Below are 16,447 nucleotides of genomic sequence, written 5' to 3'. Positions count from 1 at the left end.
GGGTCTATTGAACAACCCTGGCTCCTGGGCCAGAGCTGTGACGGGTGAGGAAGATGAGTGCCAACTCCTAAATATTCTTTGAGACTCCTCAGCAGATGCCAGCAGTCAGTTCATCCAAAGAGAGCAATAGAAACTGGATGTACCAGAAAGATATCAGACATGCAGACGCAGAGAGGGATCCCAGCTCTGCCAGGGGCCAGGAAAGCAAACCTTGCCTTCAGAACTGGGGGATTTTCTTACCTTGGAGAAAGGAGAAAGCACCAAAACTGGATCCCCGGCCCTTAAGAAATTGTCTTCTGTCGCTCTTCTGGGAGGCTTTGATAGTGCAACATCATGAAAACAGCTTCTAGAAACCTGTAAGAGAAGTCCAGAACAGAAGAAGCCTCAAAGGAGCCCTGTGTGCAGCAGCAGGGGCTGCCCGCAGGGCAGTAGATGGCTGGTATGAGCCTTCAGCATCTCTTTTGCCAAAACTTTCCTGGATTCTTTCTGAAGCTGGTTTGGCCAGCCTGCTTCTCCACCACCTCCTGCAGCGGTCTCACTCGTTACTTGACTAACTTCCCTCTCCTTCCCAGAGCCTGTCCCTTCCCAGGTATGAACTCCTGGCCGCTGTGGCAGCTCCCAATGTATGGTGCACTGGAGGATGAGCACCACAGCTTTACAGCTCAGCCTCCCTCCCGCTCCCAGCCTCTCCACATATCAGGGCATTGTTTTCTGCTGGTTCGTGGCTAGACCATGACCCTAGAACAACTGGAGTGCAGGAAAGGGATCCTCTTCACCAGCATCTGTTACAGGCTCTAATCCCACAGTCTTTTTCATAAATTCCCACTCAATTATTTTCTGTATTTTCTGACCCCGCTCCAAAACAGGGCTATTGCACTAGATCCTAACTTCTATAAGAAAAGGCTTCCTGGAGGTTGAATCTTTCCAGTTCAATCTCCCAAAGGCTTAGGATCATAGAAGAGTCAATGGTACTTCCCACCAACTCCCACCCCCCAACTCCATACAAAAGGCTGAAATCTCATTTTCCAGCTCCAAAACCATTAAAAACATAAATTCACATTTTATTTGCCATAAAGTGTTGATTTGTCACAAAAACACCAGTATAAAACATACACCAATGTATGCAGCTTGGGCAACAAACCACTATCCACACTCCTTCATGTCCAGAAACAGTGACAAAGCCCTGAGAGGAAGGGACAGCTAGAAACCCTGCTGCATTGTTCCCAAGGAACCATTGTCACAGTAAGAGAGACATTCCTCAGCACACAAAATGTATTAATTTGATCCATAGGTCTTTTTTCCTTTATCAGAATTCACAACACTGATAACACTGTTTGAATCTTTGAAAAGCACTTTGGGTCTCCTTTGGAAGGGAAAACCCAAGCCTGAGTGAAAGATGCAGAGAACAAACTGATAGGTAAAGTCTTGGTAAGCGTAGGAGAGCAGACGCACCAGAAATCAATGGTTACTATTTCATTCTGCAGAGCCTAATGACAGAATATGAAAACACGGGATTTTTGAATTACAGACAGATGAATGCTGAGCACGGGGCACGACACAAAAGACGGCGCTTTGGGGATCCCAAGGAGAATAATGAGACATAGAAAGAAGCCTGCTTTTCACCATGTTAAGGCCTTATTTTCTGTGATGGCAATTTTTTGCCACTCGATATTTAGATGCACAGACAAAACACACACACATTGTAGTCAACATCAAATCCTGAGCAGCCTCACAGCACTGAGCAAAGCTTAGACAGAGAAAAATTATTCCTGTTCCCTGAGCTACAGTGCCAGGCAGCAGCACACCCATTCACCTCTCTGCCGACTGCACACCACCGTGGATGGCAAATACCAGAAGGTAGTAACTGCCCATAGCATGTCGGGGCATGCAAGCGCAGCACCTTTTGGCTCAAATTTCCTGTAGCTGGGGAGCACCAGAATGTGTCTTTGTTCTCTTCCACACCCGTATCTGCAGTCCAGCTGGATACCGGTTGGATGGGGTTAAGCATGCCCAGTCCCTCATCCTGGGGATCCTGCAATGCATTTTCCTGCCCTCTCAACCTAAGTATCTGGGGAGAGCTCAGTGTCTAATTTACCTGTTCCTCCCCAAACATACAACACTAAAAATAAATAATATGGCTCGCTTTCATTTGGGGGCTGGGTTTTGAAGGGCAGAGGGTTGATTTTCTTTTTGTTGTTGCTATTGTTTTGCACTGTCACTTTCTAGTAGTTAAAGGAAAAAAACCACACATATGTTAAAAATTTGTCATCCAAATGGCCATCTCATTGTTGAGTGTATACAAAGCCAGACACAGTAGGAATCTCATGTTCCTTTTTCTTTTTGGGATCTACAACGTGGCTGTATCTTTCTCCTCGGTGACATTCCAGGTAGGGACCCCAGTTTGCAGCGGGCCTGCAGCAGCTTACAATGCGCTAGAAAGCGAAAACAAGAGGCATTTAATGTCTTATCTTAGTCTGGGCTATTTTTAAAGTGCAGTAAAGTTGTAACTCTAGATATGCCCTGCAACTCAACAAATGGCAAACAAATCACCAAAGTTTTTTAAAATCCCTCCAAATCACTGGATTCTGGACAAGCTGGATGAGCAGGCAAAGCTGTGACCAACAGGCCTCTTTGGCAAAGTTTGGCAAGAAGAGCATACCTCAGATCTTGCACTTTTCCGTTTCTGTGAGGAATGGGAGGCAAAACTCTAGAAAATGATATGGGGATAGAAAGTGATAGAAATTCTTCAGAGAATTTAAAGCAGCTGGAATAACAACAGAAACCCTGAAAATCACTCTTGAATGTGTGGGTGCACTCCCAGAGAATTAGACTCTTATCTTCTTATCAGAACATAGTAGGGTAAATTTGCCTCTGATGCAACTACCAGAGGTGTGTTTTGGTCTAAAAATCCAATTAACGAACACTTCAAAGTACTGAACATGTTTTTGAGACGAAAGCACAGATGTTCCTGATAATGCCAAGGAAAGCAAGATTTGAGGCTATGACAGCTTTTTTGTGCCCTTACCTGACAAAGGTTTCCTTCAGCTTTAACTATTTTTAGAATAGCAATGACGGGAATCCAGATGACGCAAAAGATAATCATGCACCAGCCAACAGCGGTTCCCCAGGTTGGGTATAACACTGAGCCATAAGAAGGAGGTGAAAACGTGACCAAAGACCAGACCAAAATTGCCTATGAAAAATAGCAAAAAGATTAAGAGAGAAAAGCAGATTTCCAGCTAACTTGAACTTGCACCATATTTCCAAGTTGGTTAAAAAACCAGGGCTATCTACAAATTCCTCACAGTTCCCTCTTGCGTTCTGAGTGTGAGAACGGTTGTGCAGGATTTGGTGTTCAGTCATGGCCAAGCAGTAAGACTGAAGGACAGGCCTGAAAGACGACTGAGATGCACTCTAACACTTTAAGTACATCTATGTTTAAACAGAACTTGATCTCTGGGTTCCGTTGAAATCTTGTGTTGGAGAATATATATGTTGCTGGATGAGCCCAGTACCTTTCTCTGTATGTTTTATATGTTCCCACGTTCCTTTATTTACAGGAGTATGGGAAAGAATCTAAGATCAAGTGTTGGCAAATATTGCTGCAGAAATAAGGTATTTTTAAGCAGGATTTTCTAAAATGTAGTCTGGACAGATTAAAGGTAACGTGCTGGCCAGAGTGACTTGCCACTGCTCCCAGATTTGGGATCTTAATAAATTCTCTCATAGTAACATGATCCAACCATTTACACTCACAATTAGAAGTACAGGAGTAACGAAAAACTGAGACACACATTACAGGACATTAAAAAGTCTCAGTTAGACAGGGAAACAGCTGACATCCAAAGAGCAAAACAAAGCCAGGGATCTGTCCCGAAAATGGGATTTCCCTCAGAGGGAAAAAATCTAGGTTTTCAAAACATTTTCTCAGCTTGAAATGAAGATAATCCAGCTGCTAAGATGGACAATCTGGCTGCTCTGTGTTACTCCTCAGAGTGTAGACCCAGCTCACTAGCAACTGATCTGGAGGTCCAGCCTCTCCTAGAGAGGACCCAAGGAGGAGCGGTATGTATCGGAAAGCACAGATAGCACACGTAGTTTGCTTCACTGGCACAGCCATACCCTGCCTTTATACATAGGGCCTGGGCATTCAGCCCTGAATCTTCATGTGGAAACCTCTTCAATATCCAATTAATAAGTTCTGTCACACTAACACTATCCAGTCATCTACACTCACCATTAACAGCACAGGAGTAATGAAAAACCAGCACATTCTCCACCACAGCCAGAATAAACGGCTCTTCTTTCCAATCATCATTTCAATGTCTTCAATGAACCTGTTTCCTCCTGTTGAAAGACAATCAGAGTGCATTGTAAAGCAGGTGCCTCCCTTGCATGTGTGGTTACTCAACAGGGATAGAAGAAAGGCAACGGTCAAGGTCAGTTTCTCCAGTTCTGTTGTAACCGTTAAAGCTTTTCAGCCAGTTAAGTTATAAATGCCTTATTGAGATAATTAATGTTTAATATACACTGTGCCTGGGACTGCGTAGTCAAATCATGGATTTTCAATGCAAATAATTTACCGTAAATGTAGATGATGCCTATTATCTCCAGGACAGCTGCAATAAGGATTCCCCATCCAGCACAAAAGTGATCTATTAGGTTAACCCAGTAAATTCCTGCCTGTAGAACAAACAATAAAGAGGAAAAAATGTACCCAGTCCTAGTATCGTCTTTATGCAAATAAAATAAGTTGCGTTGTTCAAGCCAGTTCAAGTCAATCACCAGTCTGAGTTTTTTAAATTCCCAGTTCTCTAGGTGAAGTACACGTTTGTGAACATTATTTTGTTTAAATATCTCTATGTCAGGTTGAAAAGCACATCTGATGAAATACTGTAGATCTGTGTATTAATAACAAGAGATATGTATATGCAAAGTATATATAAACGGCTGAGAGCAAGATTTAAATTTGGAACTTACAGTATTAAAACTGGTACTTTCATACTGACCTATAGCAACAGCTATACCAGTTATCAGTTCTGGCAGACTTGTATACTCCTACATGCACAAGTTTTCCATGTGGGTTAAACACAGCTTTAAACACCAGCATGCAATAGCAGGATCACAGAGCAGGAAACAAGCTTTAAGCCATTATACACTCTTGCGTACTGAGTCCTTTGCAAGCTTCCCTGCCATCACGTTTCATAACTTACGTGCTTTGCTTGACCGTACAACTGACTATTCACCACAATTTTCTTCTTCACGTTCTCAGTCTAATTGCATATATAAATCTGCATTTCTAGATGGAGTAATTGCAATGAACCTTTATATCCTTGAAAGCAATTGCCTCAAGAAATTTTACACAGTATACTTAAAATCCCTTTTATGTATGTATGTGTATATATACACACACAGACATATACAAGAGAAGTAACCATACAATCTACAGATGCTTGTGAGCGAATAGGTTTTTATGACATGAATGACTATTTCTCAAGTCCTGTTGTGTTTGGTAGTCAGTTCTGAACAAACAGATCCCATCGGCATCTATTAGCCATATCCACAGTGCTGCACAGACGTTGTATGCGTATGCTTGAGATTACACAAATAACTTCCTGAACTGAGGAGCAGTAAATCAGGTTGATGGTTCAGAGGTGCTGTACAGGCCTTCTCTTTAAAAGCACATCTCAGTTCAATAATCACAGAAAACCTTAGGTTCTTCAAGCTTCCCTCTGGGAATTTCTTATTTGCATGTCCAGGTACACTGGCAGAATTCAAGAGTCTCTCATATTGATCCACGCAAACAAGAACAGTTGGAAAGGATATTTTGACTTGAGTTCATCACTTGCAGCATGACTAAACCCACAGTCAAAAAACAATTTAATGTCTTACCTGAGTAACACAGATAAGACCGAGAAAGAAGAGCAATATGCACACACCCAGGGTTATAGGGATTCTTAACTTTTTCATCACTTTGGGATATATATCTTGTATGGTGGTTGTAAGTGTTTCTGCAAAGGAAGAAATGTGGGTTTTGAGCAGAGGCAGCACAATTAAGACAGGTAATGGTCATTTGAAAAGCCATGGGTTACTTAAAACCCCACTCACCTATGGTGGCAAACTGAGAGTCAAGGCCCAAAAGCAGGAGCATGAAGAAAAACAAGAAGGACCACAGAGGAGAAACTGGTAACTTGGAGAGAGCCTCAGGGTAGGCTACAAATGCCAGATCAAATCCTGAAAGTAGTGGAAGGAAGGAGGTTATTTTCATGCCTTGATCAAAGCAAGTCCCGATTCCGACAGTGTGACGATCAGCCTACCTGAGTCCACGACCTCCGAGACGGGTCTCTCGGACACGAATGCCATATGTCCCAAGATGGAGAATATCGCAAACCCAGCAAATATGCTGGTGACACAGTTGGTTACACAAACTAAAATAGCATCCGAGTAGCAGTTGTTGTGGAACTTATTGTACGAAGACAAAGCAACAAGCCCGCCCCATGCCACAGACAGGGAGTAGAATATCTGGGTGGCTGCATCTTTCCAAACCTACCAGAAATAAGAACATAGGAATTACTGTATTACTTACAGTACGTATCATAAACATTTAAGTCCGCCCTCTGTTGAAGCTCCAGGTTTTTTCTACATTTTGCCTGAATATCTAATTCTATTTCATATGAATTTCAGAGTAGGTGGGATATAGCACGCTGGTGACCTTGCAGGCTCAAGCACAAACAATATCTTCTATGATTTCCAAAGGCCACATCCCAAGTATGTTGCCAAATATTTAAATCTTACCGAGCTAACCCTGAAGAAGAGATTCGATTCATTCACATATGCAGGTTGTCGAGATATGAATCTTGTCGCAGTGCCAATGAATAAGGAAAACCAGGACAGGGTTGCAGGAGTAAGAATTTCCATGTGCTCTCCCACTTGCGTTCCTCACACAAACCGAGACCCACACAAACCACTCCTGCCTCTGCTGCAGCCCCTCAGTTAGCACCAAATGCTCACATAAAATACCACAAATAAATATCGCGCTTAACGTCTGCTTTTGGTAAAACTGAACTAATGTTGGCATAAGGCAGAACAAAAAAATCCAGGCTTCCTTTGCCCAAAATGCCCTTCCTGGTCCACCTAATTTCCCAAGCTAATTTCCTGGGCAAGGCACAGCTTGCATTTCAAAGTCAGCACTTCTGATAAAGTCCCTTGAAATTATCAAGGGATAATTTCAACCCTTCTGATAAAGTCCCTTGAAATTATCAGCAAGTGGGACACATGTGAGAGCAATACTTGATCGCACAGCAAGAAATCTCCCAGCAAGCCCTGCTAAGATGAAACTCCAGCATGGCCCCCGAGAGCTGCTCTGAGGCGATACCACAGTTGTCGTCACTGACTGGCGTGGCAGGGAGGGGGCAGAGGGTGGCTATTTTTTAGATTGAGAGTAGTTAAAGTAGGGGCTTGGACTTCTGATACAGCTGGGAGCTGCTGAAAAAACAGAACCAACTGCAGATACAAACTGCAGGGCAGGACATGAAGAAGCACTTGACCGGATAAAAAAGCTGCTCTGTAAGTGACAAGCCCATAGAACCACAGAAGCGTGTCACGCTTCCGGGGCTGACGCTACCTCTCACCTCTGCCTCCATCAGCTTGGTGATGTTGGACTGTCTCCCAATGTAGTATTCAATGCCATCCAGAGCACCTTCCAGGGTGGCACCTCGCACCAGCAAGATGAGCAGGATGACATACGGGAAGAGTGCGGTAAAGTAGACGACCTGCAGAAAGAAGGGCAGGGACACACATTAGAAGCAAGGGGACGCACAGACCTCTGTGCAGGAGGAATGGCCAGGTTTTAGGCTAAGGTCTACTGCTACAAACGAAAAACAGGCGATCAGGGAAGTGAATGCACAACAAGCACTAAACCATCTGGCTTAGCCGGTTCTGGAGCTGCATTCCGGCAGAAGCAGAAGGCCCAAACCACATATCCACTTTTCAGATAGCACTTGACCAGTTTCAGAAATGTGTTTTCTGACATGATTTACTGCTGTAGCAAGGCCTGGACTCAACTACCCCAGAGGTCTCTTGCTAGGCAATCCTTCTAGCAAATGCGAACTGAAAGCCAGTCAAAATTAGGTGACCAGGATGGATTTACCTCCTGCTGAGATTGGGAAGGGAAGGAAAAAAAAAAAAAAGGAAAAAAAAAAAAAAGACTGCACCATGCTGGAAGCTTTCTTTACTGGGAACAAGGACTTTTAGGTTCTCTTGGACACAGATCATCTTTGTTGTTTGTCTACACAATTTCTAGCGTGATGGGATCCAGGCCAGAAGCAGGGCTAAGCAGTGCTGTTATCATGCAGGCTATGTTCAACAATACTCTTGTTTCTCGAGTCCTAGTTTCAGTGTTACGCAGACAGATAATTGACCTGGTACTGCTGGTTACACCAAGCCATAGCATTGCACCATCAAATGGTGAGTCTGCCACTTCTGAAGGCCTCCTTCATATTTGCCCAGAATACTCAATTCTCTCCACTCTTCATCTTTGCCTTGTTCCTGCCCAGCTAGATTCTTCTGAGTCTTACCTTAGTCCTCACAGAACCTTACCTTCATGCCAGAAGAGAAGTGACAACAAGAAGAGCCAATTGCCAGGAACCCAAAGAATTTAAGAGGAGCCACGCAGCAGAACAACTGTGGCTGGGAAAGCACAGATACTCCACCCTGAAGTGCTGAGTCGGAGGGCAGAAAGCTCCAAATAGAAAGCAGAATAGGAGGAGACGTCAGACTGAGGAAAGGAAGACAGGCAGCAAAAAACCATGGAAAGGCACAATGACAGAAAGAATTGAAAGGGGGAAAAAAAAAAATTAGCGCAGAAGGAGTGAGAGAGAGAATGATGGCAACAGAGACTGAAGAAGTAAGTGATGGAGATGCAACATGGAGGTAAGAAAGGAATATGGGGAGGAAGGAACTAAACCACAAAAAGGGCCTCAGGCAGGGAAGAATGAAATTCAGTCTGCCTGAAGTCTGGAGAGGAGCCGACCTAGCCCAAGGAAAACTCCAGGCAGCCGTGCTCCAGCACATGGAAATGGGAGCTCAGCAGAGCTGGAGTCTGAAAACAAGCACGCATGGACCTGGTCCCTAAAAGCAGCTTGAAATCTTGAGTACCAACAACATTTCACAATCTGGCAGGAACCTGCACACGCACATCAGTTTGTAGGACTTGACCTGTATTGTCCAAACATCTCAACTAGTCTGGAGGTGCAAATAATTACCGGGTGTTCCCAGGGTGTGTGTGCACGTGTGCAGTCACATGCACATGTCCGTCATAACAGGCCGGGTGGCTGCCAAAACTCAGCTGGAATCACCTGCATGACAGCAAGATCCCCAAATACATGGCAGCCCTGGTGGAGCTAAGAGACCCATGTGTTAAGTAATTGCTGTGTAATCAGCACCTTACTCATATTTTATGTAACAGTTACGAAGCCAAAGAGCAGAAAGAAAGTCTAGTGCGGAGTCCAGCAGAGGGTAGTGGGTTAGGACTGCATGCTGCCTTGTGCTAACCTTCCCTGGGTCCAACTGACATTGGAAGGGAAGGATCAGGTCAAAAGTCTGCTAGCTGCTCTTCCTAACTTACCTTTCCAGAAGATTTTATTCCTTTAAACAACGCAGCTCCAACAATCATCCAGGACAGGAGGAGGCAGAGAGCCAGGTACCACACGATGTTACCGGTCTCGTCCAACCCACTGGAGCGCTGAAGAGCCACTTTACTGAAAGCACAAAATGCTGCAATGAGAAGAGGGTGACAGCAGCACACACTCCTCTTCAGCCACTTCTTGGAGGAAAATGAGCTGGTTTCTGCAAGGCATTACAAGACCCTGCAGCCACTTCCATGAGCGTGCAGCTAGAATTGCATGATTGGCATTGAAAAACTGAATATCTAACTGCATTTCTCCTCTCTTTTTAAAGTCTATCAGCCCTCAGCTCTCCATACATCTCCCATCAAGCCTACCTCAGCTCTTTCATGTTAACCATGAAATTCTGATGGGAAGAGAAGAGCCCATAAGAAGAATCAGTTCCCAGGAAACCAAGGAACAAGAGGCAAATTGAAACCGTGTGGCTAAAGAAATGGCAATTTCACAACAGGCCCAGATTCAGAATAAGGTTAATATATTTAGCACAGTAACTCCTGAAAACAAGTATATGCTACGCATAAAGATGCTAAGTAGCCCCTACCAGGACTCCAGAGAAGAGGACTTACTTTAAGCTGGAGTATTTTTCAGAGGACTTACTTTAAGCTGGAGTATTTTTCAGTTTGCTACAGGTTGACCCTTTTGCTTCTGTTTTTTTTTTGTTAAGGGCCCAGACTCATCAATTAAATTTTAAGTCTCCTCTGCACAGATTTGCATGCCCACCCCCCTTGACAGATTGTTTCTGGACAGCAAGACAAGACAAAAATTGAAGATACATTCAAAACCACAATGCATAATAAATGCATTTTTAGCAATTTCTTCAAAATATTTACTTACTTCCAGTATTGCTCACTGGGAAATTGCACTGGTTTGTAGTTTATGGTGCCATTCATGCACGTGAGATTGTTGCTTGTGATGAACGAGTAGTTTGCGTGAATGATTTCTCCATCTAAGGTTGCATTGCAGTCGCTTACTGAAAGCAAGCAAGCAAGAAAAAGGGATTGTTAACACAGTAATGACTATTATAAAAATCAGACTATTACAGCAAATGTGTTTTCTAAATAGTTACAGCTTCAGTTTGCCTACTAACAAAATTTAGAAATGAACCTGAACTATCACGTGCAGCTGTGACTTCGTTACTTTGACTTCAAATCAAAGCACCAAGAATCTGGTGTGCTCAGCTCCACCTTTCACTTATTGTCAAGAATACTTGCAAAAATCAGAACTGAGGATACTTAAGATTGTAGCCTTGGTTCTTCTATGAAAACTTTTGTCCCAAACCAAGGTTACACACAGATCATCCTCTAGCAACTTCATCTTATTATTGCAGAGGGCTTACTAGAGCTCTTTAAACCTATTCCTTAGGAGGCAGTGGTGGTGGGGGGGGGGTTCTGTTTGGTTTTTTTGGGGTTGGGATTTTTTTTGCCAGAACGCACAGTAAAGAACACTATATCAGAATTTACTGGAAAAGTCTTGTTGAAGCCTGTTTCAGGACAGCTGCTTCAGTTCAGTTTTGTATTCCTCCAGCACTTTCAAATTTTGAGCTAAAATATTTTTGTTTAGCCTATAAGCAAGCATCAACTTTTTGTTAAAGAAAGTATCTCAACTTCATTTTATGAAACCTACGAATCTTAGAAGAGATTTTCAGATACATGGTTAAGACAGTTACAATTACATTAACACTGAGCAACACATTTCCAGCTACTAACTCCTAATTATCTCATCAACTTAATCTTTGCCTTAAACTGGTCTGATATGGAAACTGGTGAGATAACAAGTGTTTGGCCGTACATGTGCTGCCAAACATCAAGAACAATAGCATGGACATATGTTCTAGAGAGTGAATAAAGTGTGAAACCAGTGCCTCACTGGTGCTCAGGATTACCATAGCCGTAGGGGAGGCAAGGGGTAATGAAAGAACTCCCAATAAAAGCTATAGCAATACTCTTGCTTCAGGTGAGGGAGGTATTTGCTTTGCCATGAAACCTGATGAAATGGGAATGCTGTATTTCTGGGGACTGTATGCACTAGAAGAAACCTTAGATTTTAAAGCATAATTAAAAGGATCGAACAAGGAGGTTTCAGCCTACTCCCTCTAGATTTCTCAAGCACCCAGAACTGATGGCAGGGAAGCAGACAAGCATCACTCCCGTGTGTTCAGAGACAAAACTCCAGGAGGGACTTTTCAAGCCACAGGTAGCTGTCTTGCTCCTGTAATTTCTCCCAGAAAACAGTACAAAGTACAATTATCCAAAACAGTAATATTAAGTCCTATCTCTTAAGTACGGTACCTAATCGTGTTTTGCTGCAGAACTCATCTGCCCAGGAAAAGCAGTCTGACCATGGCAGCACTTTTTGAAATGAGGCAAATAAGTAGTAGAGCGCATAAGCAATGATAACGTTGTAGTAGATCGTCACAAATGTTGAGATGATGACCATCGTGACGCCCACTCCTGAGAAACAGAAAGACACAGTATCTTAACTGCTCCAAACTTGGGTTGAAAAAAAAAAAAAAGAATGGCCTTCACTTGACTTTTAAAAGGCTACTTGGGAAGAAGTTGAGGTTGGTTTTTGTTTGTTTTTTTTTTTTAATTTTTAACAGCAACCAAACAGGGAATGGGTAAAGCCATGAAATGAGGGTTATGATCCAAACTGACCATCTCATCTCTGTGTGAGTTTGAATCAGGCCCACAGAAAAATTGGACTAGTCATTAAGTCCAAGTCTAAAGGAGAAATTCAATATTTTGTTTTCTCCCAGTTCAGTGGGAAGTTTTGATTGCTTAGTGAAATTAAAGAAACTATACAAAAACTAGGACTGACCAAGCCATTTTAAAGATCCCATTGTAATGAATAGTTTTGCCAATAAATGAGAAGCAACACAGAGCAGTAAATCTGTGCCAATAATACTGTTCTCCTCCTTTGTTAAAATGAACTTTGTTCTGCGAGTTCGGGAAAGTCTGCCAAACTGTTCCAATCATCTTAAAGACTATATTTAAGTTTACATCTTCACAGACACATAAAAGATTTGCTGTGCCTAGGGACTTTTGCTTTAAAGTTAAATACACTGCTCTTGTGAAAGGTTGTGCTGCAGAACGGAGACTGGCAAAAAGAGTAAGTGTTTAGTTAACCAGCCAGACTGTAATCCCTTTTGTTGCTGTAGAAGGTGGCAAGTGAAATTCTTATTGCTTCAGAAAGAAAATTCCATGTTCCTACATCAATTCCTCTGGTAGATAAAGAGGACAAACAAGACCAATTACATAGTCCTTTACACCATCAGTACAGGACCTGGATGGATAGGAGTGAGTAAAGCACATGTTTAGTTGTTTCCAAACACATAAATCTCCCTATGAAATTCAAACACTCACAGAGACAGTCAAACTACCACTACAGAGTGCAACTATTTCTCTTAACACAAGAGGTACCTCACCTTACAAGCCAGAGTCTAGCCTATTTTATCACACCAGCAAATGACTTCCAAGGCAGTGAGTTGGATGAATACGTGCACAGTATTGCATAAAGCAATCAGACCCATGTGCCTGTGCCTGAGCCAAATACAAAATCAGCCCATCCAACATGGAACTGCCTTCCAAGCTACATAAGACGTAAAGTGTGAAGAAATAGCAATAAAGTTAACTTCTGAAAAATGATTTTCAGTCTGTTGCATGCAGTGCCAGGTGTTTAACTGAGGTTTTCCCTCACACAGCAAATAGTGATTTCCTTTTGCCTGGACAGCTGCAGTTAGGGTGGTGTGCTGCATAACACCAGGAGAATCATTGATAGAACCTCTCATAACTGACAACCTTCTTGGGGAAATCTTTAATCCACATCTGTTTATTAATTGAACAATAAGGAAGATCTATCTGGGAACATAATACTGACCTTGTAACATTGGGAATATTCTCCACACAGAAACCAGCTTCTCGGAATTAATAACTTTGTGAAGAAATAATTAACTCACATCTCTTTATTACTAGAATAAAAAAGATCTGAGGTAACATAACAATACCAACCTTGAAACAATGGTAATATTCTCCAGACGGAAATTGGCCCTAGACTGGCAAACTGCCCAAGGGAACATTCCATGAAAAATAAGGGCAAGCCAGCTAACGCCAACATCAGGGTGTACGGGATTAGAAAAGCACCTGAGGGGAGGGAGAGAAAAAAACCACACACACACACACACACACAGAGAAAACAATGAATCTTTCAGTATTCACCACAGTTCTATCACATTTTATACTCCCCTTTTTCCCCCAGCTCGAATATCCTACTGTGGGGTTTTTTGCTTTTTGCAAATAGAGAGATTTGTTTCTAAATCCTGTTTTCTGTAAGACTAAAGAGTACCTGCAATGAAGAGACACAGATTACCAGGAGAACTGGTGATTTACATAGGTTGGCTTCTCTTACAGAATTAAAAGGATTTTACAAAAACTATCGAAGACATACTGCTTTCGTACATACAAGTGTTCTCAGGAACACTGCTCAGCTGTAGGCACCCTCGACTTTGTCTGCTTTCTATTTCATCTTCCAGCTTTTAATTTAAAAAGGAACAGAACGATTCCTTCATGTACTTAGCTGTGATTTGCAACTGTCCTGCTAGAGTAGCTACTGGACGTCAAAGCACGAAAATTATTTTCTGTGGTTGGCTGACTCCTGTGTCAAACAGCATCTCAGTGTGGCTCTTGTTCGAGTCCATTTTAAAGTGCACATTAACCTGATATCAATGAGAGCCCTGTTCTGTGAAAGGGACTGGCATTTCTTTGTGTGCACGCAGAAGATAAGGCAAGTGAGAGCACAGGTTTCTTAAACATGACCCGATATCCCTGCAGAAATCTGTCCTCTTCATTCTCAGTGAACTTAAAGCAATCGAGGACCCAGTTCTGCAAGGAACTGCAAATACCTGCTGTAATTTAAGGAAGTAAATAGTCCCACAGAATTAACTGGATTACTCCTGTATTTCGACACAAGGATGTAACAGTTGTCTTTATCAATCGTGGGCAAGGGGCACAAAGCAGGGTACAAGCAGCAGCAAAAATATGCTTTAAATGCAAAGCTTTCTGCTGTGGCAGATAAGAAAAAAAACGTATAATAGAAGGGCCAATGTCACGACTTATTTTGTTTTCATAATTTTCTTCACCAACCATAAGTACTACAAGCCAGCCAAACTCACTCCAATAAAACTTCTGTACCAAGAATGCCACCTTGTGTTCCACACGCAGCTGTATGGGCTATGCTGCATTTACAGTCCAGAATTCGACTTCCAATGGCTGTCAGGCAGAGCAAATAGGTACAGAGAAGTAAATCCTCTGCAGTTACTTGGCGTTTACGCTCTCTTTAATTACCAGAGGTTGCCTGGCAAGTAGACAAAGCTCTGGAGTAGCAGCCACGGAAGCCAGTGCCTCCATTTGGCTTTGCCACTAGTTCATTGTGTAAGCAGGTAGAGGCTCTCTCTGCCTCGCATTTCCCAAGTATCTGATGGGGGTAATTATTGAGCTTGGATAATTATTCCAGCTTAGCTTGTTTGCCTGGCAAAACAAAGGTTGAGAGGGGATTCAATTGCTCTTTCTAAACATATCAGGGAGGTAGGCGCTGGGGAGGGAGAACAGCTATTTAAGTAAGTAGAGGGTATTGGCACATTGACAAAAAGATGCAATGTTGGTCATGAGTAAATCAGAAGAGTTCTGGAATTCTCAGGTGGAAGTTTGCAATTAAATCTAAATACTATTTCCCTCCGCAGCGGGTTCCCAAAAAGCACAGAGATGCTTCTTACTCCTCTTCCCATTCCCATCAGCGGGCACTATCCCACTTCGCAGGGTGATGCTCATATCCAGCTTTGACAAAACGTGCCCAGCCTCAGGGCTAGCCCTTGGAGCTGGCCCTGCTCTCTCTTGGGGATAGCAAGGCGTGCCCACCCGACACTGCCGTTCAATACAGGTACCTCCGCCATTCTGGTAGGTGAGGTAGGGAAACCGCCAGACGTTGCCCAGGCCCACAGCGTAGCCCACCATGGAGAGCAGGTAGTCGCCTTTGTTTGACCAGTTGCCACGCTCCAAGTTCTCATCGCTGTCACTGGCATGGGCATCTTTTTCATTTGACAAACTGAAGTCCTTGGAAGAGAAGAGGGAAGGCTCAGGATCACCCCATAGGCAAGCAGGGCAGTCATATCCTCATTTCTCTGTCCAGAGTAGCACCTTGGCATCGCTGGACAGTGTCAGCTAGACAGGGTGGGCAGAGCCAGGTGGGCTGCCAGTCCAGTTGATCCCTGGCAGGACAGCATGGACCTGTTAGAGGGGGTCCCACCAGACAGCCCAAACAATCTTCATGGCCAGTTTTGCCCTGCTCCTACCTTAGTTCCCTGTGCTGTCAGCTCCTGGGGCAGCACCTCCAGGGACTCCCCTACTCTGCCCCTGCACATGCCCACATGCCCCCATACCTGTTCAGATGTCCAGACCAGCACATACCTGTGTGCCCACTTTAAAAATACCTGCCCAGGTGCCCCCATACCTACCCAGGTGCTCATCCCAGCTCATCCCTCTTTACCTGTACCCCAGTGCCCCCATATTCCCATACTTGCCTGGATCCCACCTGCCCAGACAATTTCATACCTGGCCAGGTGCACAATACCTCTCCTGCCCAGTGCTCCCATAGCTGCCCAGGTACCTGCACCCTACTTGCCCAAGAGCCCCTATATCTACCTGGGCATCTCCATACCCTACCTGCTCAGATGCTCCCACACCTGCCCAGGTGCCCCCTTACCCCCCCTGCCC

At 43.6% G+C, this 16,447-nt stretch overlaps 1 protein-coding gene across 1 annotated transcript; it reads right to left on the bottom strand.

The window, feature by feature from the left end:
* Window positions 1–2,282: 2,282 nt before the first annotated feature.
* On the bottom strand, window positions 2,283–15,784 carry SLC6A14 (solute carrier family 6 (amino acid transporter), member 14). Its single transcript, XM_009583721.1, has 13 exons — window positions 15,619–15,784; window positions 13,691–13,822; window positions 11,972–12,133; window positions 10,518–10,653; window positions 9,626–9,758; window positions 7,632–7,772; window positions 6,318–6,546; window positions 6,109–6,234; window positions 5,893–6,011; window positions 4,584–4,683; window positions 4,238–4,347; window positions 3,026–3,193; window positions 2,283–2,432 (listed from the first exon to the last, which is right to left on the bottom strand). Exons 1-13 carry the CDS (start codon window positions 15,686–15,688, stop codon window positions 2,283–2,285), a joined length of 1,776 nt encoding a protein of 591 aa, XP_009582016.1. The 5' UTR covers window positions 15,689–15,784.
* Window positions 15,785–16,447: the final 663 nt, after the last annotated feature.

The sequence above is a fragment of the Fulmarus glacialis genome, unplaced genomic scaffold (genome assembly GCF_000690835.1).
Source record: "Fulmarus glacialis isolate BGI_N327 unplaced genomic scaffold, ASM69083v1 scaffold21350, whole genome shotgun sequence".
In the NCBI taxonomy this organism is placed as follows: Eukaryota; Metazoa; Chordata; class Aves; order Procellariiformes; family Procellariidae; genus Fulmarus; species Fulmarus glacialis.
Note: the sequence above shows the minus strand (reverse complement) of the source record. Positions and strands in the feature narration are given on the sequence as shown.

Bases quoted from the DNA above. Each gene is read 5' to 3' on its own strand.
- SLC6A14 (XM_009583721.1), bottom strand. From the start codon at position 15,688: ATGGTGGGCTACGCTGTGGGCCTGGGCAACGTCTGGCGGTTTCCCTAC. The intron at 12,134-13,690 runs GTTGGTATTGTT...TCTGTTTCTCAG, and splicing joins AATATTACCATTGTTTCAAG to GAGTGGGCGTCACGATGGTC. The intron at 4,684-5,892 runs GTAAGACATTAA...TTTGTTCTACAG, and splicing joins GTCTTATCTGTGTTACTCAG to GCAGGAATTTACTGGGTTAA.